At 44.9% G+C, this 27,115-nt stretch overlaps 2 protein-coding genes across 7 annotated transcripts; both read right to left on the minus strand.

The window, feature by feature from the left end:
• Positions 1-1,268: 1,268 nt before the first annotated feature.
• Positions 1,269-16,513, minus strand: ZNF202 (zinc finger protein 202). 6 transcript variants are annotated; one of them, XM_036930232.2, is made up of 9 exons: positions 16,376-16,509; positions 15,274-15,397; positions 14,953-15,027; positions 6,882-7,380; positions 6,024-6,234; positions 5,579-5,667; positions 4,647-4,776; positions 3,938-4,057; positions 1,269-3,396 (listed from the first exon to the last, which is right to left on the minus strand). In XM_036930232.2, the coding sequence occupies exons 4-9, from the start codon at positions 7,281-7,283 to the stop codon at positions 2,405-2,407; spliced, it is 1,944 nt and encodes a 647-aa protein (XP_036786127.1). In that variant the 5' UTR covers positions 7,284-7,380; positions 14,953-15,027; positions 15,274-15,397; positions 16,376-16,509; the 3' UTR covers positions 1,269-2,404. The 6 variants fall into 6 exon arrangements, with proteins under 6 accessions (XP_036786127.1, XP_036786126.1, XP_036786125.1 ...); XM_036930231.2 differs by having other exon boundaries at positions 14,953-15,030; XM_036930230.2 differs by having other exon boundaries at positions 14,953-15,070.
• A 4,431-nt stretch (positions 16,514-20,944) lies between these two features.
• On the minus strand, positions 20,945-21,913 carry LOC118934610 (olfactory receptor 6X1). The gene has a single exon (XM_036930238.2). The coding sequence runs from the start codon at positions 21,881-21,883 to the stop codon at positions 20,945-20,947; it is 939 nt and encodes a 312-aa protein (XP_036786133.1). The 5' UTR covers positions 21,884-21,913.
• Positions 21,914-27,115: the final 5,202 nt, after the last annotated feature.

The following is a 27,115-nucleotide window of genomic DNA, read 5'->3' on the forward strand; positions in this document are numbered from 1 at the left end:
GTCTATTAATTTAGACTGCTTTAGAGCTTCCTCCCAATCTTTTAAATCCTGCCTCTTCTTCAGGAACTTTTATTTAGCTGTATTCAAGAACACCGGTGCTTAAAGCTAACCAGCCTGCAGGGAGCCCCCTGTGAAGGGTAGGGGTATCCCGCACCCCAGTGTCTCCCCTGCTCGGCTGTACTTTTTGCCCATCCCAGGTGCTTGTACTGGTTCTAAGGCTGCAAACTGGTTCTGCTCATGTTCATATTCAGAAGACACCATGTCCCTCCAGGAACCTCAGAAAACAGTATTCTATGAGAACAGAGATTGTCAGCATATGAATCTTTGCAGGGGGATCGGCAATAAAGGAACTAGTTGATATACCAACAAACTGTCTGCCAAACTTTCCCCTATTCACAATTCTGTCGACAGATTTTCACTTATGGCAATAATGCAGATAAAGGAACAAATACAATCTGCTTTCCAAACTGATCAATTTGTATCTCCAGAATTTTTTTCCATAAAAAGGTATAGGTTGGGAGAATATCTTTTGAGGCTGCGACATTTTGCCCAGGAAAAACTGTGTTTACACCTTACATCTATGGTTCAGAATGTCTGCACATTAGGATAGTCTCTTCTGCAAATGCCAGGCTCAGACCTGACCTCTGTGTGCCTAAATCCCACCTGTGGCTCTGCTAACCATGCCAGGCCTTTTCTATCCTTACAGAAAACTACTCTGTACTTCCTGACGTTTCTGTGAATGATGAATATGTTCAAAAGAATCAGGAACCTGGGCCCTGGAAAGTGAATGCATAAAATGGAAAGTCCCAGAAACCAGGGAACTTGGCGGCCAGCATTACTTTATTTATTTCGTATGTGTGTATTTCCAGGACAATGGCTGACTGGTATTAAAACCAAACCAGTTAACTAGAGTATTTTACTGACCAAAATGAGTATTTCCTTGCTGAGATGGTGGTTGAGCCCTTGTTACCCCACCCATACCCCTTTGGTGCACGTTGGCATGTAACGGACTGAGAAAGAGCAGAAGGCAGGCACAGAAGAGTCTCCCTTCTCATGCTATGATCCCACACCCTGTGCTCCACTTACGGAGGACGGTCTCCCCCGTCCTTGCCTCTCCCCCAGTCAGAGCAACTGAGGTTCACAATTACTCAGCCTCATCTCCTCGGAACCTTGATCAGGCAGCAGAGATCCTTGGGCCATGAGATACTACTATTTACTTCTTAATTACATGAAAATGAAATCATGTAAGAAAAAGCAACCACCACAAATACATGAAAGCCATTTACTCCTGGTAAATTCTTCAGGATCCCAATTGCTGGGGTTCACAACTTTCTCTGGTATCAGAGAACTGAGGCAAGGATTTGGGGTGCTGGGTATCAGGAAAATAGTCTTGATAACCTTAGCCAGCAGCCATATATCTTTCTTAACTTTTCCATAACCATCTCAGGTCTTCTCCAGTTTTCTTCACGTGAATGAAGTGACTTAGTCAATCATGATTCTATAATTATTCTAGTGCCTCTGTGAGCTGACACTATTCCAAAATCCCCTCACAAGCCCATGCAGAGGGTGGGATGGGTGGGCTTGTACGTATGTGGGAATGTAAATTGTTTCATGATTTAATTATGCCTTACTGACTCTCTCAGCACCCAAATGCTACATCTGACTTGTAGTAGAAGTGCCAGGGACAAGACCAAGAGGCTGGTAGAATGGTATCAAGGGGAGGCATTGAGTGTTCTAACAGGGAGAAAACCCACAAGGAAAGACGCTTGTGACGACGTCCTCCTTCCTAGCAGTGTCTGGCACCTGGTATCACTTTTGACGGCGGCCTCGAGGTTTTCAGCATCAAACACTTCTCTCCCCTATCCCCACCACGGGGGAGTGGATCAGTGAGAGTTGTAGTTATCCTGTCAACATGTGGCAAGGCCATCAGGATGCGAATCTCCTGCCTTGAGTTCAGGGCTGTGCGCTTTAAGATCTGAGCCTGGTAAGGACAGAATCCTAAAGGCTGGTCCCTTACCCAACCTAAGGGGTTGGCCTGGGCCACTTTGAGCTTGAGGCTATTAAGTAGTCTTTAGGATACGTAACAGCCTATCTTGGGGGAAAGGTAATGACCACAACCTCTCATGTCTTCTCATTCCCCTACTTCACAACCACGAGGTGGAGGCTGGGGCACTCCTGTCAAGGAGGAGCCTCGATTCAGGATGTCCTTGAGCAACAATTCTCCTCAAGGAGTTAAAGAAGGTTGAGAGGTTCTGCCCCGGGGGTTTTCGTTAGCTGTGGGAAGAGGCTATGCAGATCTGGGCAAGTCAGGGAGACTCCCTAGAAAAAATCCTCCCAGGCTGACAAGATGGCCTCTCCTAGCCCATCCCTGGGTGAAGGCAGCTTTCTTTCCATGGGCAACTAGCTAGGAGGTCTTTGAGTGGGTCCTCTGATGCCTGATTAAGTGATAGCCTCTGCTGAAGCTTTTTCCACAGGTCGGGCACGTGAATGGTTTCTCGCCAGTATGTGTTCTCTGATGCCGGACGAGGTGGTCCCGCCGACTGAAGGTTTTCCCACACTCGTTGCATCGGCAGGACCTCACCGAGGCGTGTCCTCGCAGGTGCTTGGCAAATGCGGCGCGATGGTTGAAGCACCGGCCGCACTCGCTGCAGAGATGCAGCTCCTCGGCCGAGTGAGTCTTCCGGTGCGCCAGGTACCGCCTGTGGTCGCTGAAGTCCGCGCCACACTCCCCGCACAAGTAGGGTCTGCCTCCCAGGTGGATTCTTTGGTGTGTCGTCAGCACACATTTCTGGCTGAAGCTTTTGCCACAAATAGTACAGAAGAAGGGTCTTTCTCCTGTATGTGTCCTCTGATGCCTGACGAGGTCCGAAGCCCAGCGGAAGTGTTTTCCACAGTCGTCACATCTGTAGGGTTTCTCAACAGGCTGAGTTCTCTTAGTCTGGACCAGAGGGGAGGTCTCGTCCAGGCTCTTCCGGTTTACAGGAAGTTTATGAGGAGGGCCCGTTTTGTGAACCTTTTGGTGCCTGGCAAGGTGGGAGCTCCGTGTATAACTTTTTCCACACTCCATACACTTATAGGGTTTCTCCCCTGTGTGAGTCCGCAGGTGCCTGACAAGGTGGGAGTTACAAGTGAAGCTTTTTCCACAGACAGGACAGTTATGATGTCTCCCTAACAAGGGGTGGAGAGGCATGGTTTCCTGAAGATTTGTTAAACTATTAACTTGAGAAATATTTGTACCAAATCTTCTTTCATTCAGTCTACCTGGATCACCCTCAAAGACTATTTCCCAGTCTGGAGTCTGGTGAATTTCTGGATCTCCCAGAACAGACCTGCTGACGTCTTCCACGTTCAGATCTTCCTGCTCAGGACTTTGGTCCTCATCTTCACTCCTGTCTCCTGCAGAGAGGGTGACGGGAGGAAGGGGGAAATCAGAAAGGCAGTGACGGCTTCCACACAGAGGGGGTTTTTAAACAGTTTTAGAAGGGCCAGACCATAGAGCCGGAAGCCCATTTTCGTAACTGTGGAGGCTGGGAAAGAAGGAAGTAACCAGCCAGCTGGACGCCTGCCGTGTGCCAGGTACCGTCTCAGGTTGCCTCGTGCCGCCAGCAAACCGGAGCACAGACAGATACTCCCATCCTCACCTCACAAACGTGGAGACTGAAGATGGAGAGTTTAAGGGACCTACTTAGGAAATGGTTTAGCTGCAACTCCAAACATTGTTTTTTGTTTCTGTCACCGTGTGGCATTACGTATCCCTCCAATGAAGGACGGGAGGGGTGAAGAGGAGGAAAAGGACAGAAGAATCTGGGGTTCAGAGGGAGACAGCAGGAATGGCTGACGTGTTAGAAAAGCCAACGAGGGGCTCCCTGGAGGCCAGAGAGTGCTGACAGGAGGACGCGTCAGCTCGGGGCGGGGGCGACCCTTGGTCGTTCCTCACCTGTGTAGGTAAAGCTCAGGATTTCTGGTTCTTGAGGCTCTTGCGGCCCGGGGATTTCCGGGACCAGAGGCCCTTCCTGTCTTCCGTGGACGGTCTCATCTAGTCTGGGGATTGGAAATGCTGCTCAAGAGAGGGAGACGGGACATGACGGTTGGCTCACCAACGCCCTGGGTTAAGAGCACACCTCTTCTGTCTGGCAGATTGTAAAACAATTATTTAGCCAGGTCAGTTGATCAAATATTTGGTCCTTTTTAGCTTGAGCACCTGTAACCAAGGACTACGTACGTATCTCTTCCCTCTCATCTGTGACTCAATAATAATTACACAACTGTAAAAGCTACCCTCTTTTCCCATATCCAGGGGAATATGATTATACTGCTTGTTTCAAAACTCATATGCTGACCTCAAAAACACTGCAACTTTTACATTATTTAATAAATTACAATATTTAACATTTTAATTTACGATTTATATACTTAATAATAAATATATAAAATAATATTTAAATATTACAATTTTCTTATTAGATGTTCCCAACCACTTTCTAAGCACTTTCTCTTCCCTTTACCTTGGAAAGATGTCTCACTGGTGTGGTGGGCATAAGAGAAGTGTATCACATACAGTCTAAAGCCTGAGATTGTCCATAATTTTCCAAAGGGAAAAAGATCTCTGTGCTCAGAACACTCTAGAAATACTCGAAATTCCTTACACAAGGAGACCACAATTCCACAGTCTTCTTCCAAGACATATTCTCCATAGAACTCTTTCTGTGTTGGATCTAAATCACTCCACTGGTCCTGGGAGAAGCACACGGCCACATCTTTGAAAGTTACCAATCCCTGAAACAACACAGGAGTCAGTTAACAATGGAGGCTTCACAGAGCCTCCTATTTTGTTCCCAGAATGAAGGTCATCCAGGAGACAAAAAGAACTGAAATGGGACACTCCACTCCCTTTCAGGAAAGCTGTCTAGCCCTTTGTTGCTCTTCCCTGATGCTCTCCTTCCGGTTCCCTCCCCCCACTGCTCTCAGGATCAGCCCACGTTCTCCTTCCGGAGGATAAAAAGCCACCATTCAGCCCCCTAGCTGGCGCTTTAATGCTGCCCACATTTCGGTAGAAATTTGTATTTTCTAGGAAGCTTTTCCTGATTGACCTAATTACAGGATCACCTACAAGGAATATATAGCATCAACAGGACCTTCTTCCTTCCCCTTTGATACAATGTAAAAACAAGCAAGAATCCTTCTCTTTTTTTCTCCAGCCACGTGGCTTGAGCTCAGGGCTCTGACCGCGGTGAGGGCTTCGTAAGCATCGTGGCTGACTGAATGCAGTCCCCCGAAGAGCACACCGTCTCTGCGGCACAGATGGCCGTTCTTACAAATGATTATCAAATTTACTTCTAAAAGCAAAACAAACCCTCGTTCAACAGCTTTGAAGCTGTACTGGAGTGTTACAAGGTAATCCCATTTTGTTAGTCCTCCCAAGCCAGTGCAGACCTAACCAGGACTATCATAACCGATCTCATTAGACACCCCCCCCTTTGGACAGACATGGCAGGAGGCGGGTGGAAGTCTGTGTCCTGTCTGGCCTGCTCAGGGGCCCCCTGCCTTCCCTGTGTGGTACAGGGGAAACTAGGTGCACCTGGGACAGAGCCGTCAGGAGGGCAACCATATCTGCATTTCCAGAGTTCCTCTCCTCAGGAAGGTCTGGGTGCTGGGGCACTGGAACCTCTAGAAAAAGAAGCAGAAGTCAGCAATATGCAGTGTACCCCCAAAACTGGCAAAAGCTGAGTGTCCCCTCATCTTTGGTGGGAAGGTGGGAATCAAGACACTGGCCTAAGCACGGCCTTTGGTGGGAAGGTGGGAATCCCAACGCCGCCACCTGTTACACTGTCAGCAGGCCAAGGGAAGGCCCAAGATTACTGCTCCCTAAGCTTGGCCCGGGGATTCCAGCTCAGACTGTCTTCTCCCAACACCCCAGATTCCATGATTTGTTCCCATTATGATCAACCCAGGCTCCTTGGCAGAGCAGAAATACCCCTCCCCGCGCTCAGCCACGAAGCCCCCTTCCTGCTGAGGCTTCCCACCGCTCTCCTGCAGGGGCTGCAACTGCGACTCGCGGCCCGGGCTCTGCTCCTGCGGCTCCCCCAGATCTGGGCTCGGTGGGGTCTCCTCCTGGGCCTCCTCAGGTGGGGAGGCCTGCACAGGGTCCTGTAGCTCCCCAGGTGACTCAGGCTCTGCTCCTGCAGCCGCTGTCTCTTCTGACAGGACTTCCTGGCCATGAACATGGACCGTCACCTGGGAACAAGTCCAACTTCCAGTCACCATGGAGTTGGGAGGGGAGTCTTGGCTGTCATCAGGGCTTGTTTTAGGAGAAGCTGCTGACGGAGAAACTCCCAGAGGGGCCCAGATGAGGGCAAACTCCTGTTGCACTGGGGCCCGAGGCTGTCCTCACTGGGAGAGGGCAGGGCGCGTTCAGACACTCTCTTGCTCCCCTCAACCCTGCTGCTGCCACTCAGGGCTTTAAGGCACCCATCCTTCCCATGACCCCATCCCCCCTGTGACTCTCCTGGTCTGCCTCTGTCTTACCCTCCCGGGAGGGGGACCTGTGGCTGAGGGTCTATGAGAACCTTTGAGGAAGTTACAAAATTCTCCCCTGGGCCTGGAGATTCAACACCCAGAGAAGGGAAATCAAAGCCATATGAACCGCAGCTGCTGAGTCCCCTCAGATGGTCCCCAGACAGGTGTTTCAAACACCAGGAAGTCACACTCACACACACGTACACCCCTCTGCCCCACGCAGCTCACACATCTGGGCACACCCCAAGGGCAGACCTAGTCACTTTGAGAGGGTAGCTTGTAGGGGTCCTGTAAGCCCTACCCCAAACCCACGCTGCCAGTATCGTCCCCTCCACATCACACAGGTCAGGACTCCCCCTCCTCACCCACCGCCTTGGTCTCATGGGCTGTTTCTGCAAACCCTCCACCAGCGTCACGGCCTCCTCGCCGCTCTCTGGCCGCTGGCCGCGCACCCAGCTCTGCAGCTCTCCGGGCAGCACCGTGAGGAACTGCTCCAGCACCAGCAGCTCCAGGATCTGCTCCTTCGTCCGCCTCTCTGGCCTCAGCCACTGATGGCAAAGTTCTCGGAGTCGCATGAGAGCTTCTCGAGGGCTTGCTGCTTCCTGGTAGCGAAAGCGACGGAAGTTCTGGTGGGAGGTCTCGTGCACGGGGTCATCCCTCTGTAAGACAGGCTCCGGCCCACAGGGAAGGTCATCTTCCAGTTTCACCATTAGAATCCCCTCTTCTTCCCAAAGGTCCTGGGTCTCTGGCTCCACGGCGGCAGCCATGGTCTGGCTCTGGGGAGGCCTCACACCACCTGGCGCTCACACAGTCATTGCCTCCAGGGCTCTGCCGGGACACTTTGACGAGTTCCTCCCATGGGACCTGGGGGAGAGAAGTGAAGACAAACAACAGTATAAGAACTCAAACAAAGGAATAACAGTTCTGAGCTAACCATAATCATACATACATAACACTTCTCAAACCATTAAATCCCATGTCCCCTGATCTCCGTAACTGCATGTTTTAAAGAGATGGGGCTGGAATGGCATAATCTATGCCTGAAGGTATCTTCTCCCACCCTTTTTTCAAACAAGGTTTACACTTAATAGAAAAATAGAAAAAAACCTCTGTATTCCTACCTCATGAGACCTGTGAACCTAAAGGAAGATGGCGAGGAGAAAGGACTGATAATCAATCACCTGCTAAAAAACATGGTGCCGGCCGGTCTATTTCACACCCCCTGCTTAACATGTATTATTACTAGGATCTATATTCTGAGAAGAGACACATCAGCTGGGCTGAAACAGACAGGACAGGCTTTATGGAGATTCATGTTCAACTGAACTACCCTCAGTATTAATTTCCTCTGTAAAATGGGGACTGAGGTGTGAGGGCAGGATTGCGTGGTGAGGAAAGCCGCTTACACAGTGGCTAGCACACAGGCACCCAAAAAGCAACCTTCCTCTTGTTAAGACATCTTTCTCTGGAAGACCTACAGGCCCTCAAACTCAAGTGTTCAAAACGGCATCATTATCCTTACTCCCAAATTCACCCCTCTTCCAAGAATCCTGTCTTGGCTGGGATCACTTGTTAAGAACACACTTGACTTTGTAATCCTTGGGTGGGACTTGGATTCTTCCCTATTGCTCACAGCTCATTAACCCAATTCTACTCTTAAGCCTCCCAATCTGCTCCTCGTCTTCTTTCCCACAGACGGCTTTAGTCTAGGCCCTTGTCTCACCTGGTCGACTGCCCTAACTTCCCGACTGGGACCCCTGCTGTACTGGACCATGAGCAAAGTGCAACCGAATCACCTGTGGAACTTTTGCAAAACAAGCATCACACACCATTCTTCTGTGGATTCTCAGCCAGTCAATCTAGGCAATTGTACCTTTAGAAATGCTACATGTGGTCCTCATGTGCATCCCAGTTGAGAAACCCCAAGGGTGAGAGTCCTGGAGTCAGGCTGCTAGGGTTTGAACCCTGACTCTGTTACTTACTAGGTACGGGGCCTTGGGCAAGTTCTTACTCCCCTTATGCCTGTTTCCCATTTGCGGAATAGAGGTCAGAATGGCACATCCATCTGACAGGGTGACTGTGAGGAGTCCGTGTATCACTATGTATGAAGTGCTTCGAGTGATGGCATCCCAGTGTTAACTATTACCTTTCTAAATTACAGTTTCAACTGTACATTCAACATTTAAAAATAACTTCTAAGACCAGTTATAAAATCCTTGGCACTGCACATAAAGCTTTTCATAATCAGCCCGCCCTCTCTTTTTCAAGCCTCTTACCTTGCCCCTTTCTCTGTATCACCTGCTGTCATGAATGCACTGCTGATCTCCCTACAACAGGGTGCCCTTCCAGGCCTCTGTGCCTGTGTGGTGCGGTTCCTTCTGCCTGGACTACTCACCCCCACCCCTGGTGCTGCAGGGTGTGTTCCTATTCTTCGTAACAGGTCCCCTCATCTTCACTCCCGTGCTTTCCAGTTCAGGTCCTCCTCAGTTCTCGTCCAGATTACCGCAACTGCCTCCAAATGTGAGCCACCTGCCTCCAGATTCCTATTTTCAAGTTACCATTCAGTGTCACACGAATGAGAGCTCTTGACAAATCTGGTCATGTTCCTTCCGCATTTAAGATCCTCGGCTACTCCTCCGTGTCTTGTAAGTGAAATACAAGCTGCTAAGTATTGCACAGTAGGTCACCTCTCACCTTATTCCCTGTGCCTCCTTCTCCAGTCCTTATACACACTCATACACACACACAAATTGGTGTGCATGGGAAACACACAAAAGTCCTATGCCCTTTGGCTTCTGAATATGCTGTTCCTCCTCTTTATCCTTTATTAGGCTAAACTTTATCTTTCAAGACAGAGCTCAGGTCCATATCTTCTATGCCGTTTTCTTTGATCCCATTCTCCCTACCCTTAGACACTTAGAAATCACTTTGCTTCCACAGCAACCTGGCACATCTCTACCACAGTATTTGTCCTGTCACATAGCTGCTGTTTATCTTTCCTGCCAATCTCCTTGAAGTTAAAGACTGTGCTTTTCATCAATCTCTAATATGTATAATAAAGTGCACAATAAATGCACTCAAGTGAATAAACCTCCACTTTGAAGTTTTCTTCCCACTTTAACAGGCAGAATCAGTCTGTTCCTCCATATTTCTCTTTTTAACAAATCTTGTTAATTCTACCTTTTAAAATAAATGTCTTTTAAATTAACCAATCTCCACTGCCATTCTTGATGGAGCCATCATGACCCACTAAAATGTACTACAGGACCTTTTAAAAAAGTGACACTATCCTCAGCCCCTATACACACTGGCACATAGTAGGAACTTACATGAATGAACAACTTCAAGTTACACCACTGTTCTTCCTGGTCCTGCTCCTTCTAAACCACTCTCCCCATGCAACCTGGAGAGTCTCCATTTTTCAATCTTTTGTGCTTCACGTCCATTTGCAAGGCCGTCAGTCCACTCTTAACACTTGGGTCTAATGTGCTACTGCCCACCAAATGAGTGTACTTTCAATGACCACATCATTCATTTTTATTATCTGTATCTCAAGTTGATTTTCATTCATGTTATTTCTCTTCCATTATCCTCAACCGTTTACTACATACTTTCATAGTCTGTCTTTAGATAGCTCCGTAGTTTCTAGATCTTAATGTGCTCATTTTCCTATTTCCTGACTCTACTGCGTCTGTCTGATGGTGCTTTATTTTCTCATGTGGTTTATAATTTTTAAAATTTTATGCCCATTTCAGTGAGATTTTTTCTTTGGGAGTCCTGAGAGAAGATGGAATTGATACACAGAGTTCTTTGGCTTAATGACGGGATATCTATTACCCTAAGGGTCTGAGAGCCCATGCCCAGTGAAGCCCATAGGCCCTGTTTTCATGTAGCACCAGCTGCAAGAGATTCCCTACTATTAAGTATGAATGGACAGTAAGGTTCCTGCTCTCACAGGGCTTGGATCTCCAAAGGAAAAAGGGTGTATCATCACCACATAAAACCTGCCATTTTTAAATGCCCTTCAGAAATCATGAATTGCAATTTCCATTGCTTGTTCTGTTATTTAGTTTGACAGCCTAGGAAGATGAGATGAAGGCAAACAGACCAGCAAGAGCAGAATGAAGGAAGGAAGAGGAGTCCTTGGGGGTGGAGATGGGAAGGAACAGGAGGCTGGTGGTGCTGAAGAAAGGTGCACCAGAATTACATACCCAAAGAAGTGTGTTCCAACCCTGGATCCCCACGTGACTGCAGCTGCTCAAAGGGTGTCATAGGGTAACATACACAAGAGCCCTTGTAAAGGGTGACACCCTCTGCAGATAACCACTCTCCTCACAGGATTAGCTAAAATCTGTGAGAACTAATAAACTAGAATGAGCGGTGCAAATGTTAGGTATCAGTATTAGACAGAAAATGAATGTTGTGTTTTATTGTACAATTCATGGGATCTGCTATACTGCAAAGTCTGCCTTGGTATTTGTTACCTTTGCTATTCTAACACCTTCCACCAATGTCTGTCCTTGGAAGGGTTCCACAGTGACAGATAAAAACTCAACAGGCTATACAGAGACTGTAAAGCCAGGCCAGGAAAAGTGAGACGTGGTTCCAGAAGGTACATAGAAAACAATGTCTGCAGAACACCTCACAAGCCCAGGCCTGGGCAGGCCCTATGGCTTTGTCTTTTGAGTATGTGTTTCTACGACATATGGGGCAGGATCGGGGAGAAGTGGAAAAGGCCAAGACCTTTTTCCAGTCACCTTTGGTCCAGCTGTCTGTGCTCCTTATCTGAACGTGTCACATGCCAGTGCAGACCCTAATTCAATTCTATTGACAAAACAGAAAACTTCAGCCAAGAAAGGACATTAGTTCTCTACCTTAAAAGACTGCTACTTGGGAAGATCTTTCTGTACCCTAAATGAACAAGCTTTATAGTCATATAAGATCTAACTAAGGGAGAGATGGTGATCTATTTACTGGCAAATAATCTTCAGAAGAAAGTAGTGACAGTGAGGGTCAAATGATTATAGTTAGCAGATATCTGGACCTCTTCCAGTCTCTATTCCTATGACCCCAATGCAGGCCCATGACCTGGAAATGTGAATGCGACTGCCAAGCAGAACTTGCAACAGCAACTCTCGTTGTTCTACAATAGAAATCGACTAATAAAAATTGTTAACTGACCTTTTTTCCAATGCTGCATAGTTCTTTAAAGATTATCTTTAAAGATCCTTCTACTGGAAAGACTCTTTTTGTTTATTATCCTAGCGACAAACGCTTACCCATGCTTCCACATCTCGCGTAGGGGCTCTGGAGCCCTGCCTTTGGATCCCGCCCCTCACTTATCGGCCACGTGACACGCCCTAAGTCTCAGTCTCATCTTCAAAAATGTGGCTAATGCTACCGACCTCACATGGTTGTTTTAAGGAGTAGATGAAGTGACATACAGAATCATTCAGCAAAGAGCCAGGCCAAAGGTAAATGTTCAATATATTTTGTGCTCTTTCATTCAAACTGCTTTAAATCTTTTTGGGAAGAAGGCAAGATTTAAACGATAAACATGCGAACAGTCTTTTATTTCATTATAATTAAAAAAATTTAAATGCACAGGAAAAATCTTGGTCTGTTTACTGTTGTATCAGAAGTAAAGTGTTAAATCAAAAGAAGAGTCCTTGCTTTGAAGACACTTAGATGCTAAGAGTAAATACAATCCTTGGAACACAGATGGGATGGAACCATAAAGTTTTAAGTTCTCCTGCCGAGGACCCTATAAGCAACGCTTCTCCTTGCTAATATCCCAGTCCTGTCTCCTCCCTCCAACAGGGAGGATGCGGTCTGAGGCAAGCCCAGTTAGGATACACAGAAAGTGAAGCTTAACCCAGAAGGCAAAAGAAATGAGAGGGAAGGCATTCACTGACATTTGGTCTCTAACACATCATAGTCAGTAAGCTTCAAGCCATTTTAAACACTATTGCTTAAATTAAAGTATTTTTCCCATTTTAATTTCTTCCTTTGTTAGATTCAGTATAAAATACCTGAGTAGTATGGGGAGAAGTGGCACTAACCTCATTACCAATAGGTTTCAAAGAAACAGAATGAAGTGTAGCGAAGGGGAAGACAGCAAGAAGTAAAAACAGAGGCTAAATGACTAGTGGGTAGTGCAGGAAGTCAGCTAAGACATGGATATCTTCTGCCCTGAATTTTTGTAGACTTGGCATAAAAATATCACTGAGAGTGAATGTAAACACAAAAAAATATATAAAATAAACCTCTAAAATTCATTAACAATTCACTTTATCTTTAATTAAAACATTCTCCATAGGTATGTACCACCAGCCCAGGAGGCGATGTTGGACTACTGACAGTTCTGCCTTCAGAGGTAGATGAACTGTGTTTTACTCCTAAGATGTGCCATCTAGGGTGAGTCACATCAACTCATCTTGAAAATGGCGGTAATTCTCTACATAAAGGCAAAGAACTGGATCATCTTTTGAGAAACCATCCAGCTTTCTGATGGTGATAAAGGAGAGGCTTTGAGAGGACCAAGGATATGTGGGTTCTTTATTGAGCACTTGGGCCATGATGTATTAGCCTAGGGGTGGTGAGAATCATTTATTCAAGTGTGGAGAAAGGCTGGGAGCCAGATACAGAATTAAGGATCTGGTTGTCATGACTGGTTAACCCAAAGCTAGGCTTTTTACCCTAAGAGTTATTACTTAGAGGTGGTAGTTGGCCTCAACAAAGCAGGTCAATCTATGTATGTCTCAGTTTAAAACAGAACATCACAAACTAATCTAATGTAGGAAAAGGCAGGACATCAAATCTGACACTCACCCTGATGAGGGCAGGGGCTTTCATTTGGCAGCCAGAATATAACTAACTGAATCCAATTAATTACTACAATGAACATGGTCAATGTCAACCATACAGAGAGTCAGAGGAATCATTACTTAATGAAAAGTAACAGGATAATTTATATTATCCTGATCTTAGGTATAAAAATTGGTAATTGAGAACAGTCAATTAAAAAGTCATTACTATGTTTTCAGTTTTGTAATTAATATTCTCTGACAGGATACTCCTTGCTCTGGAGCTAGATGACCTCCTTCTGGCTTTGCCGAAGCTCCCTTGAAATGATGAGATGATAAGGGAGGGGACCCTCCCCTGCTAGACCAGAAGAATCTGAGGAGTCTCCGGTTTCCACTGCAGATTATATCACTGTCCAAAGCAGAAGTAATCCCAGGATGCCATTCCTGCTGTGGGCACTGGTTAGTGTCTTTATCTCCTGGACGCTAAGGGTCAGGGCCTCCTTATTCATTTTTGTATTCCCAGTGCCAAACACTTTGTAGGAAAAAAAAGGTGCTTAATAATTGCATGCTGAATTTAATTAAGTGATTTCTCTTCCCCCCCAGCTTAGACAGAGCACTGAAATTCAGAATCAGCAGGTGCTAGGGCTTCTGGGCAATAAACCACTCACAGGGACAGTTATGGGAATTTGGCATAAGCATTTATTCCAATCTCCTGGGGAATCAGGTGGCATAGCCATATGCTGTTTTACTATGTGGCATAGGATTAGTGGAAAAAAACAACTTCAAGAGGGTAGGTGGGGAGAAGATGGGAGTTATTCATTCTACCAATACCTACTGAGCATCAACCGTGTGTCCTACCCAATTCAAGGTGCTGGGCACAGAAAGGTGAAAAAAACCACAGTCTTTTTTACCTTAAAGATTTTTACCTTGTAACATGTAGCTAAGAAATAGTAGGGATGTTAGCATATTAGGCATTCACCGTAAAAACCTAAATATGTATGTAAGCTATATGTTCAAAATGGAAGCTCCTATCAAGAGAATTTAAGAAAATCAACACAAGGACTTATCAACATTTCATATTCAATTTGGCATAAGATAACACAGCATTGGGAGATTCTTTACAATGCACTTTCTTAATTTGACAAACTCTGAAGTTTTACAAAGAACTCAGACCTCAGTGGTTAAGTCACCCACACAAGATCCGATTACTAGTTTCCAGCACAGAAGTACTTACACACAGGTCTTTTGATTCCCAAGCCCCTGTAATGTTTGTGAGGAAGTTTGGCCAAAGGCAGAGGTTCTCAGAGTGAGCAACCCAGAGAAGGAGCACAGCACCAGAGCACTGTTTAGAGATGCGCATTTTCAAGCCCAAGACCAGCCCTAGTATCCGCACTCATGGGTGGCCCCAGCAATCTGTTTCACAAGTTCTTCAGGTGCTTCGGATGCGGGAAACTGAGAGTAAGTACCTAGGCAAAGCAAGTAAGGCTGAGCTTCAAGCAGAAGGGACCCATCTATTCCAGTGTTGGCCAAATTTAAGGGAGGGTTTACAGTAGAAAGAGTCTAGGACTGTTACATTTTTTATGCCTGTGCCAAATTAACTGGAAAAAAATGTTGTAAACCTGTAACTTACCGCATCTGTATAGTTTGTAATGACCAAGAGTCCCTCACATCGGAGTAAACCTTGCTGTGCCCTTGAAATGACTGTCTACTGCAAAATAGTATATAGAAAGAGTGCAAAAGGGATATAGCTGGAGGAGAAAGGAGGAAAGATTATGAATCCCAGGTGTTTGGTCCTACCAGGAAACAAACATCCCTTCCTCCCTCCAACCCTGCCCACCCTCTTAGCTACATGGTAATAGCAGAAGGTTACCCAGGACAAATGGCCATAAACCCTGACTACTCTGCTGTCACACATTTCCCACCAACAAGCCTCCCCTGGCTACCCCACAACCTTTCGGAAGTGGCTTTCTGGATCAAGGCCCATGGGGCAGCTTGGAAGAGAAGTTTGGGAGGAGGGATGAGGGACTCCACTAGCATTCCTTGTGGCTTCTGAGTGAGGCTGCCCTGGGTGTCACCTGCAGTGTGGACAGAGAAAAAGCAACAGTTCTAACCCTAGCCTCTGAGCAACAGCCTGGATATGGCACTGCTTTCCAGGGCCAACGTGGTGGAAGAAGAGCTGAGGGAAGTTAGTGCAGGGGACCAAGGCAGACAGGGTTATCAAAGCAAACATCCGATGTCCAGTAAGATAAAAATCGGGCTGACACCCGTCTGGGAGAACATCGCATATCTATGCCATACAAACTAACAAAACTTTTAGTCAACCCAGACAAAACGCTGGGGCCCATACACTCCTGCGGAGGGTAATAGTGCTGTTGAGAAATAGGGCCCTAACTTGGCTATTAGGGGGTGGGGGAGGGAAGCTGCAGTGGAGACAGCAGCCCCAGGCACTAGCTTGAGGGGAAGATCGGGGTCGCTCACAGTCGAGCTGAAAAGCTACAGGCCTAGATGGACTGCAGGGCCCAGTATGAGCACGGGTGAAAGGATCACGGGTGAGTGTATCTACATGTGTGTTTGGGGGTGGGAGGTGAGTGGTGGAAAGAGATGGCCTCGCCTGGGCGGGGTGCTTGCGGAGGGGAGCACTCGTACAATCTCAATGGGGTAAGAAAAAGCTACGGGAACCAAAGGGACCTAGACCCCTCCTCCCTCGGTTCCGGGGTGGGGGGTGCAATTGGCGCGGAAGCAACGGGAGGCACCGACTAACTGCGCTTCTGCAGGCCTCGGGAGGGGGCGGAGGGCGGTGGCTGGGAAGAAAGAAGCTGGGGCGCCATCCGCGCCCCCCGGAGGCTCTAGCTCCGGCCACCAGCAGACCCGCGCCACAACGCTTCGGGCCCCCATCGCCGCACAGCCGCCGCCCCTTCTCCGGGGCGGTAAGATTTCCCCAAGCTCTAGGGGGCGGGGTCTCCGACCCCTCCCCCTACTCCCAGCCCTGCCCTGCCCTGCCCGGCTCAGCCCGATCCGGTTCGGCCCGGCCCGGCCCAGTCCCCGGCACTCACGGCTCCGACAGCTCCGGCGGCTCCTCCCCTGCCCCGGCTTCTCCCCCACCCACTCCCGGCTGAAGCAGCGCCGCCGGATCCGAGCCGCGCGGGGCCTGGCGGGTCGGAACACGTGGGGCCTTTGCTCCAGGAACCGGAAGCCGCCCTTTCCCCCGCCTCTTCGCCGCGCAGGAGCCGTTCTAGGCTCCCGGAGGTTTGGCTCTCTCTATTCCCGGCGCGGGTTGAGGCTCCTTGCTCCCTGGGACCGCGTGCGGAAAACCTCGGGCCAGACGGCTTCTGCCCGTACGCCGGCCTCTCTGTGCAGCTAGGGACCTTCAATGTACACGCTTACCTGCTGCAGGGGTTTTCTTTTAGTTTTTCTGTTATTGATCTTTGTTTGGTTTGATTTTTGTGCCTGTACTTACAGTTGTTTTTCTTGATTTTGTTTTTTTCTTCGTCCTCGAAGCACTGTAGAAAAGACAGCAGTTTGGGCTTTGAATACTGACCCTGGCATTCTCCATCAGTTGTAGGGCTTTGGGCAGATTCTCCCACCACTCTGAACCTTCAGGGTCCATCTTCCAAACCGGGCTAATGATAACGTTGCTCCGAGGGCTCAATGATAAACGTTGCACGCTGGTTGGAACCTAGAAGCTCAGTAATAGAATAGTTATGATATCATTGTTCTCTATTTTCCTTTGAGCATTTCTTTGTTTCTTTACATTGAGACCGTCTTCCCTGAGCTCCTTTGCTCATTTTTTACTATACCTGCCATTTTCCTCTTTACTCTCTCTTATGTGTGTTCAATCCCCAAGTTATCACTCTCCACAGTCATGTGAAGGCCTTCTCTTCCCTGATTGCCTTACACATTTCATTTTCATTGGACCATTGCTGGGATCTGTTTATTGTATTTTGAAACTAAGGTATTCATCACTTTTAGCAGACGGAGGGGACTATATAGTTCATGAAAGCCTACTGTGTGCTAGATGTGTTATAGCTCATTTAAAATTTCCGTTTGGATTATACCAGTTTCTGCTCTTCAATCTGAATAGGCCATGTGCCTACAAAGCCAATAGGCGTCACAGAGCAAATATAACTATGAAGGCTTCCTTGATGGAAAACTCAGCCCTAAAGTTGCTTCTGAACTTAGGACAGAATGAATTACTTTCCAAATATGAAAGAAATGGCAGGGGTAATTAGAGGACTGAGTCAGCTGACGGTGTGTGTTTAAGAGTGCTATTCTTCTAGGTGTTAGGTCCAAGACTAGATGAATGCCAGGCATTGAAAGTGCCCAGCTCTGCAAGAGTTATGTGTAAATGGCATTTTTATAATTGACATTATTTAAATTTGCAGGGAGAATTTCTAATTCCAAGTGTTGGTCAGCTACTTGGTCAGGCACTAGATACTTTGGTAAATATCTAATTATCTCCAACTTTTTCTGTATTATACTTCAGATTTTCTTGTATTAGATTTTTAAAATTTATCTCCCAAGTTAGTTGGGCGTCTGTGCATATCATGGAGTTATAAGATCCTGATAACAACAGAGATAACTTTGGAGGCCATATGCCTTAAGAAAGACAGCAGGAAATCTTAAGTCTAAGGCTTGTTGAGACAAGTGGTCTGTATCTGGATACACTTGGGAAAGGCATACACTATCCTCTTTGGGGTTTATAGTGAATATGAAGATCATTAGAACTGAAAAAGTAAAACTGAATTTATTAGTCAACAAGTACAGGAGAACTGTATCACTCAAGGGTGACTTCAGTCTTTCTGAGTTAAAAAGGGCAGACCTAAGTCTAGGATAAGGAGAGGCAGTTTTGCCCAAATAAGGGAGGATTGTGAGGCCATCATTTAGTTCCTTAAGGAGAAGATTTTTGTACAGTTTCCTTTTGCAATGGTCATTGCTCTGGTTTGTATCAGTATTTAAGGGCACAGTTCCTAATAAAGCCATGATGATATTGCAGGCACTTCATATACATAAACTTGAGCTGGAAAATGATTTCCGAAAAGATTCTGAGAAATTGAGTAGTGAAGGAGCTGCTTAACCTTGTCTAACTCTGCATGACCCCCAATTTGAATACCGAGCCCTGCTTCTACGTATTATGGAACACATCTTGGAAACACTGCCTTACTTAAGTGTATACGTTTTCAGTTACAAATTAACTCCAGAGCTCATTGCCAAGGATTTGGCTCAGATGTATCCCGGACAACCTTGTCATTAGAATTACCAATGGTGAGAAAGTAATTAACATCCAGGGATCCGAGTAGGAGGTTGTTTATGGTATTGTTGGGATGGGTCCCGATAATTTCTTACTCTCTTGGAGCAGGTTGGGATATGTACGTTTTGGAAAGACATTTGGGTTCTAGAACCCTAAGGTGCGATGTGAAATCTCAAGCTCTTCCTGTTGGCCCTGCGGCCAGGGTCCTTTCCCTCAGTACAACTCTCCAGCTCCTGCAGGCACTGCAGGTAGACAACACTCTCCTTCGTGGCTTTGCTGACTCTCCTGTTGGTGAAGGAAAGTCAGATCTAAGGCAGGGCTGCCTACAAAACTTGTAACGCATGTCATTCTTGATGTCCAGGTGTTGAAGCTTCTCCATTGGACAGGCTTCTTAGGTCCGGTATTTCCACCTCCCACAGCTGATTCTTCAGCAGACTACAAAAAAATGTTTGTCTTTTTTTCTAGCAGAATCAATACCAGGCACACTGCTTGGTACAGGATACCAACACATCAATAAAACATGAGAAATGCATGAAAAAAATGGTATCTATTTTGAGTTTCATGAATTGAAGTCCAATGATACTCTTCACATTTATTCTCTCCTTTATAGAATTTGATAAGGTAACTTCATGTCACCCTCTGTCTGCCATTAAACAGGTAATGCTTAAGACAATAGGCTAGACCCAGGAAAACTAATGCTTATGAAAGTTGGAGGCAAATTTAAAAAATATTTTTAAGTATTTAAATATAAAATATTTAAATAATATAACCCAGGTGTTTCAACTCTGGAGATCTAGGTTACTTGGAGTCCAAGCCCAAGTCACTGAGAGTCTGAAGTTCTTCCTGAAGTTTCTGCATATTCTGTCGCCATTGCTGTGAGCTTTTCTATGGGCTGTCTCTAATCAAATGACATCATTCCAGACGTGAAACTCCAGTCTTTCTTGGCTTTCACATGCAACACACACACATGCACACACTCACAAATGTGTGTGACAGACATACTGTTCATATACATGTTCAGCAATGTAGGAGACTTTGCTGAGGGTTTGGGGGGAAGACAGATTAACATTGTAGAATGAATGTTGATGGCCTCAAATTGAGTATTAGGCATCCCCTCTCTTAAAATGCTTCTTAGGCAACCACAGTTTTGGCCTTTCTCCTCTTTTTTCTGCTATTTTCCTCTCGGAGGAGCATTAGATATTACCCTTTTAAAAAAAACTCATTCAGGGCAATTTAAGCCATTCTTTTGATGACAGGGCTCTTGATAATACTCATGTCCTTATGGTCTTTCTCTTTGCCTTCTAATGATGGGATCCCCTGCCCAGCACCAAGACATTTCTCTCTAAGAGAAAATCAGGTAGATGGTTTAGATAATCACATTTTCACCTCATTACCCTTTGTTTTGCATCTGCAATTTTCAGTTCAATATTAAAGGAATGTTCAACAATCCTTTTTAAAAAAAATCATAGTTTTAATGGGCTTTTAATGGTAGCCTTTCTGTGTTGTTGGAAGAGGGACATGTATAACCCTCATTGTTACAAACTGTGACTCCTGCACCATCATTCTATAAAAAACGTTTCCCGCCAGATGTCTTGCCAGAGAACAAGGTTAAACCCATAGGTTCGTCACCTGCCTTGAGGGACCTTACATGCTAACCCTAGTTTCACGTCCTGAACTTAATGTAAACTTGGGACTGAATTTTCCAGCGAGGAAGCCCCCCTAGTTATATAGGCTCTGAGAGTCCTGTTGGTTTTCTAGGCATGTGGCCCACCTAGACTGAAGCACAGAAGCTGGCATAATCCAATAGGAAATTTTCTCATTATGCCCTCAAGTTTTGATATTATCTGGACATAAACACCTTTAGGTGTATCTAAAAATTTGTACTGTAGTCCCCTTGAGATGAAACTACCCTTGAGACAATCTCAAACAAAGACCTGATTCCTTTCAAACATTTTTGGAAGACCATTAGAAATGATTAGCAGACTCCAGGGGCTTTCTCCTACTATGAAGAAGATGAGGACTAAGAAGATCAGGTGTGGGATGCCATATGCCTTTGAGAAGGAGATGAGGCAGAGGGAGTTGTTCTCAAAAAAAGGGAGATGAGTTCCCTTACTTTTTTTTTTTTAAGTCACCAACAGTTGTCCCTGACTTCAGTGATGTCTACTTTCAGCTTGTGATTGAGAAAGTCCAGAGTTCTACCTCATGCATCCAAGGGTATTCTGGAATTTCCCGGTTTTAGAATTAAGTCACTCCTTGTTATAGGGGACCCTGACCTTTATAGGTCGCTTTCACATCTTTATCTTCTCCACAATCCTCTCTCACATTTATTTAACTTTTGTATCTGCATTAAGTTTATTTTGATGTGTTGGATGTTTTACTCTTGATGATGAGTGTTTGGACAAGACATTGCCTTTCTTAGGGCTCCTTGCACCTCCTTGTTTCTAATTGTATAAATAAAAGGATTCAGAAGGGGTGTGAGGATAGTATTCAGCACTGACACCATCTTATTAATCTTAAAGAAAGAGTGTGTTGTCGGTCTCAGGTACATGAACAGAACAGCCCCGTAGAGCAGGGAGACGACCGTCAGGTGAGAGGCACAGGTGGAGAAAGCCTTCCGGCGGCCAGCGACTGAAGGAATCCGTAGGATGGTGGATAGGATATAGATGTAAGAAATCACAGTGAAGAAGAGTGATCCTGGGATCACCAGGATGGTTGCCAAGAGACCCAGGAGTTCCAGAATGCTTGTGTCTGCACAGGCTGCTTTCAGGATGGGGCCAACATCACAGTAGAAATGATTGATGACATTGTTGCCACAGAACGGCAGCTGGATGAGCAGCAGCATCTGACAAAAGACAATGGTGAAGCCCACCCCCCAGGAGCTGAGGGCCAGCTGCAGGCAGAGGTTGCTGGTCATGATGATGGGGTAGCGAAGGGGCTTGCAGATGGCCAGATAACGGTCAAAAGACATGACAGTGAGGATGAAGAACTCCGTGGTGCCCAGAAAGAAGTGGAAGAAAGCCTGCAGCAGGCAGCAGGTGGTGCAGATAGCTGTTCTAGCCACCACAAAAGTTTCTAGCAGTTTGGGCATGACCGTGGTGGTGTACCAGATCTCAAGAAAGGATAAGTTGCAAAGGAAGAAGTACATTGGAATCTGTAGCCTGGGCTCAGTGCAGACAATGGCAATAATGAGCCCATTGCCTGCAAGGGTTAGTATGTAGATGGAAAAGATCCCTATAAAAAGAGGGATTTGTAGTCCTTGGATACCAGGAAAGCCTAGGAGGATGAACTCTGTGATTGCTGTGCCATTTCTCATGGTGCTTGATGTACTAGAAAGAGACAAGAAGGTAGTCCCTTAGAATCTCACACTTAAATACAGGTCCGCCACACACACAAAAAGGAGGATTCTGATGCTATTTAAGGTCCTGCAGGGCACTTCCTCCCTTCACATACAGCTACACACCAAGTACTCCTTTCTAACAATGATTTGGCTTGTTCCTCTGTCAGCTAAACCAGTTTTGAATGGACTTTGAACGTACTAGGTACACTGAACAATCAATGCAATGTGATGGTTTATCTGTCAATAACCCTGATGATTATTTCAAATGACCAATGTATATATAATGATCTGTCTACATAAGCCCAGCTGTGGGTTCATAAGAAGTTCATCCATACTCTCAAATTCTGAAAGAAAATTCTCGGCTTACATTACAGATATGTTTAAGAAAGCTGATTTTATACATATATGTGTGTGTATTTATATAACTAAAAATCATTGCTGTTATATATTAGTGGTAAGATGCAACTTAGATGTTTTTCTGAAGAATCCACTTCCAAATTCAAATTCAGACTTTTTTTTAAAGTAGACTAAAAAATATTCAAAAAAAATGGATAAAATTGCTTAGCGAGTAGGGAAATGTAGTAAACTTTAATTCAAAATTCAAAAACCAGGCAAATTAGGGGCTTTTTATAGAGAAGCACCTAACAAATGTACATTGGATAAAGAATGGTAGTCACTATTCTAAAAAAGTGAAAAGGTTAGCAATTAGCAAACTGGAAATCCTAGAGCATACAGTTCTAGCAAAAACTTCCTTTGTGACTAAATATCTTTCCATGCCAAATAAAGCATTCCTAGCTGGATATGCAAATTCATAGGCTGAGAACTTTCAGCCTACTAAAAATTCAGTGGAAAATAGTAAAAACTACCTCCTATCTTATTGAAGATATTCTGCCATATGGTTCTTCTTTGCAATGGGTAAGATAAATTACTGTGAAATGAATCGCTCAGTTTTCAAAATATATAGGAAACTTAGCATGAAAGGGGCAGCTCATAGTTCATTGACATGTTGCTTAGTTCTCTTTCCATATGAGGGACACTAGTTCTCTTAAATATTTCCACTTCCTCCCACCTCTTTTGTAGACCAGGAAAAGATTATTTTTTTGTTTATAATGTCACAGCTCCAGTTCTTTTCTGTGAAGCTAAAAGAGACAGAGAAGTATTTAAATTTGTTCTAATGGTCAGTATAACTGGCCATGAGCCTCATCCCTTTAAATGGGGCAGATACAGATTCATCTTCATTCCCCATGCAGGGGAGAGTGACCATCTCTCTGGGCCAATACAAAAATCTCTAAGGGCTAAGCATTCCACCATTTCGAGAATTATCTATCTATTCCATAAGCATTTATTGAAGTCTTATTACATAGCAAGTCTTACAAGAGGATTAAGAAACTTGTTTAGATAAACCATATGTAATAATTACAGTAAAACGCAGTGGGTGAAGTGTGGAGTTGTGCACAGATTGTTTAGGGAGCACCCAGAAGGGACCCCTTAGCCAGTCTGGAATGTTCTCCAGGAAAGAGGTTCCTAAGTTGAGTCCTAGAGGAGTTCAATAGGAAAAGAGTGGGGTAGGGAGGGGAAAGGCAGACAAGGACCCAATGTTTGTGAAATAGAATTAGGACACAGAATCCAATTTGCATTGAAGCTGGGAGTCAGGTTTGTCTAGGCACTTCTGATGAGCTAACAGGTGGGGCACGCCTCCTGTGGGTTAGTTTATAAGATGGATTCATGAAGCTTTTGGAGGGTAGAATCTTGTGTTAGGGAGTTTGCTAACACGGGGCAGGTGTATGTGTGTGTAAAATATGGTGTCAGCCTTCTTCCCCAACACCTGTACACAGTTACCTATATGTTATGGAGGAAGGGGCTGCATGTGGTGACTGAGCTCTTGTGAGAGTCTGGTCAGTGACAGCGCTGGTATCCAGGTGACAAAGGGAAGGCACATACAAGGAGATACAGATTCTACTTTTGTAAGGAATGGGGTTTGGTTTTGGCACCGTGAAAACCCAGGAGCAGCGGCGATGGTGTGAACAGAAACCATACCCGCAGAATTGGCAGTAGGGCCCAGCAGGAGGGATGGAGAGTGAAAGAGAGGTTGTGGGAGCCAGGCTAGCAGTCTGGACAGATGCCTGGACTCGGAGGTGAGCACATGTGAAGTTGTGTGTGAATTTTAGGGGACTTTAGATGTCTGAAGTTTAGCAGGTAAAAGCGGTACTTAGAGAAATACAGGAAAGTAACCTCAGGAAGCGAAGGTTATAGAGTTAAAATCCTGCATCAAGCAGTGTGGTCTATATGCTCACCCCATTTAATTGCCTATTCTAGACTCTTGCTTCCTGTAGAAGAGTCACAACATACAGTCAAATCGTGTTCCTCCTCATTTCTCCATATCAGTCAGTTACCTGGCCCTGTTCAGGTACCTCTTTATTTGTCTCCAGTCTTTTCCTTCTTTCTATCTGGCCTAGGCTACTTTTGTTCATTCCACTGTCTTTCATCAGGATAAGAATACAGCCTCCTGCCAAAGTCTTTCCTGTTCATATTTCAAACGGTAGCAAGGGCAGTCCTTCTAAAACACTTCTGACCGTGTCACTTCCAAGAATCTTGAGGTTCAAACTCAACATAACATTCAAGGCCAGTGAAGATCTGGTCTTACCTACTTGATCTTCCAACCTGATCTGCCGTTTTCCCTTCCTCTTTCCCCATTCTATTAAATCCATACGTACTGAATTATCCAGGTTCAGACTTCAGCAAACTATGACCCTGTTTTGTAAATAAAGTTTTATTGGAACCACAGTAATTAATTTACATACTGGGTGTAGCTGCTTTTGTGCTATACTGCACATTTAAGTAGTTGCAACAGAGACTGCATGGCTCCTACAGCCTAAAATATTTCCTATCAGGCCCTTAACAGAAACAATTTGCTGACCTCTGTTTTAGAAGGTGCCTCCTTTCTTTGTCTCCAGTCATTGTGCCTGTGGTTCCCCTTCTTCTCAATCTCTGCGTCATTTGGCTAACTCCTATCTGACGTCTAAATCTCAGCTGAGGAGCCACTTCATGGGCAGCCTTCTCTGCCTTCCATCTCCAGTCTATTTAAGGGGGGCTGTTCCTACACGCTTCCATACATTGGGGCATATTGATATCTGAACACTTACAGAACTGTGTTTAATGTTTGCCTGTCTTCCTCCATAAACTCTAAGGCCCCGAGGACAGCAAAGTATCTGTAGGGCCTAAGCATAGGGCTCAGCACAAAATAAATCCTCAATTTATTTTCTTAATGATTATATACATAGTAGTTTGCTGACACTGTGTATTCAGTTACCCATAAGCTTATAAAATGCTACTATCTATTTTATTTCAAATGCTGGTGAAATGTTATAATAGGGACTGTTTGCTGAATAATTTGTCTCCAACTTTGCTGCTGACTCCAGCTTTTCTTTATATACATTTTGCTGCATGCAAACCTTTCTGCTCCATCTTTTCCTGAGCAGAGATACGTGTTTCTTACTGTTCTGGCTATTCTCCCAGCTCTCCAGACTTCCCCGAGGACAGATAGCTTTCTTAACCCACTTAAACACTTAATGCTCAGTGGTTCTGAGATGGAGTTGAGTGATTTTTTCTGAGCTTTGTAGTTGCAATCAAGCCTCCTTCATTTTCCTTAAACTTTTCATAGTCTCAAAAGAAGAAAAAAAAGTAGAAAAGAATTAACATGCTTCTTTTCTGGGTTTGGGCTACAGGCAATATGTCCCAAGCCTTTTTTTTTTTTTTTGGTTTGTTTACTCATTTTAATTGTTGATAGGAGCCAATTTCAATTTTTCAAGACTTTGATCATGTGGTCAATTTGAAGATGCCCAATAGTGTATAACCTCAAAGCAGAGCCAGAACATATACTATGAGATTCACAAAGGGAAGAGCATCAGGAATCCCTAGGTGGGGGGCTGTGCTAAGCTAGAACGTGAATAAAGAGAGTCAATCCCAAGGGTTGATGGTTCTGGTTAGGAGGCAGTGAATTAAGATTCCTTTTATTCTGGAAGGTCCAGGTCCAAGTCACTGGTATGACTTTTCTACATGAGACTGAAATTTATTTTTAGGATTTATTTCCAGGCTTCAAGGCATCAAGGCTAGCTATATCTGTTTACTTTGGAGAAGAGCAAAACTTTATTCAAAAGAGTACTCTTCCCTCTCTGTGACAAAGCAATACTTACATTACTAATGATTCCCAGGGAAACACTTCTGGTCCTGAGGTGTGTTCTTGTCCAAAAGTGGGCTGAAAGAAGAGGAGAGACTGGTTATATATATAAAGGTGGCATCACTGAAGCAGAAAATTTTCCTTTTTTTGCACTAGGAAAATGAACCTAGAATTTAAGACAAGTAGTGTTGCGCATCACTGAATTTTATTCATAAAGCTTTCAAGAAATGGCAAGATTTCTTCAGCGTTTAGGAGAATTGTGTTGAAAGTAAAAAAATGAGTCAACTTACACTAGGTCAAGATTTCTTCTCTCAAAATAATGACTTGTTAGTGGGACACTTTCATAGTTTCCTCTGGGACATCGATCTCCATGGACGTGCTCCAGAGATTCCTGGGAGACAAGGAAGGTCTTGCTAAAAGTTTATTCGTAAGTCAAGCTGAGGAATTTGCAGTTTTCTGAATTCTAATTGGTGCCAATGGCCCTGCACTCCTGGGACAATTAATCAAAGTCTGAGAAGCCATGTTTTTTATGGTTCTCGGTTACTCCAAGAAATCAGCAGTATCTTACTAATTAAATGGGATCCTCTAATGAAATGAATCAAATCAAGTATAAGATATTTGATTAACAATATGAACAATGGCTTGCAGGAGTGCAAGAGTGAACTGAATGGAATTGTATTTGATTTTCTTGTGAACTATCTTACAGTGATAAATGAAACATCAGGGTCCTAAAGTGTTGAGGGTCATACAGAGAGGTTGATGGGTATTGTATGTATAAACTAATTGTTGGGGAAAACTCTCTGCAAAATAAGGAAAATAAAGTTGGAGTTGTAACTTAAAAAAAAATTTAATGAGATAATTTACATAGAATAAAATGCAGTCATTTGAAGTATACAGTTCAATGAGTTTTGACAGATGTACACACCCATGTTACCACCACTTTGAGTAAGATTTAGGATGTTCTCATGTTAGGCAGGAAAACAGATATGAGCGGGGTGGAAAGAGAATAAGGCCAGGAAAACCCACTAGAA

This window comes from Manis pentadactyla, chromosome 13 (genome assembly GCF_030020395.1).
Source record: "Manis pentadactyla isolate mManPen7 chromosome 13, mManPen7.hap1, whole genome shotgun sequence".
NCBI classification, from domain to species: domain Eukaryota; kingdom Metazoa; phylum Chordata; class Mammalia; order Pholidota; family Manidae; genus Manis; species Manis pentadactyla.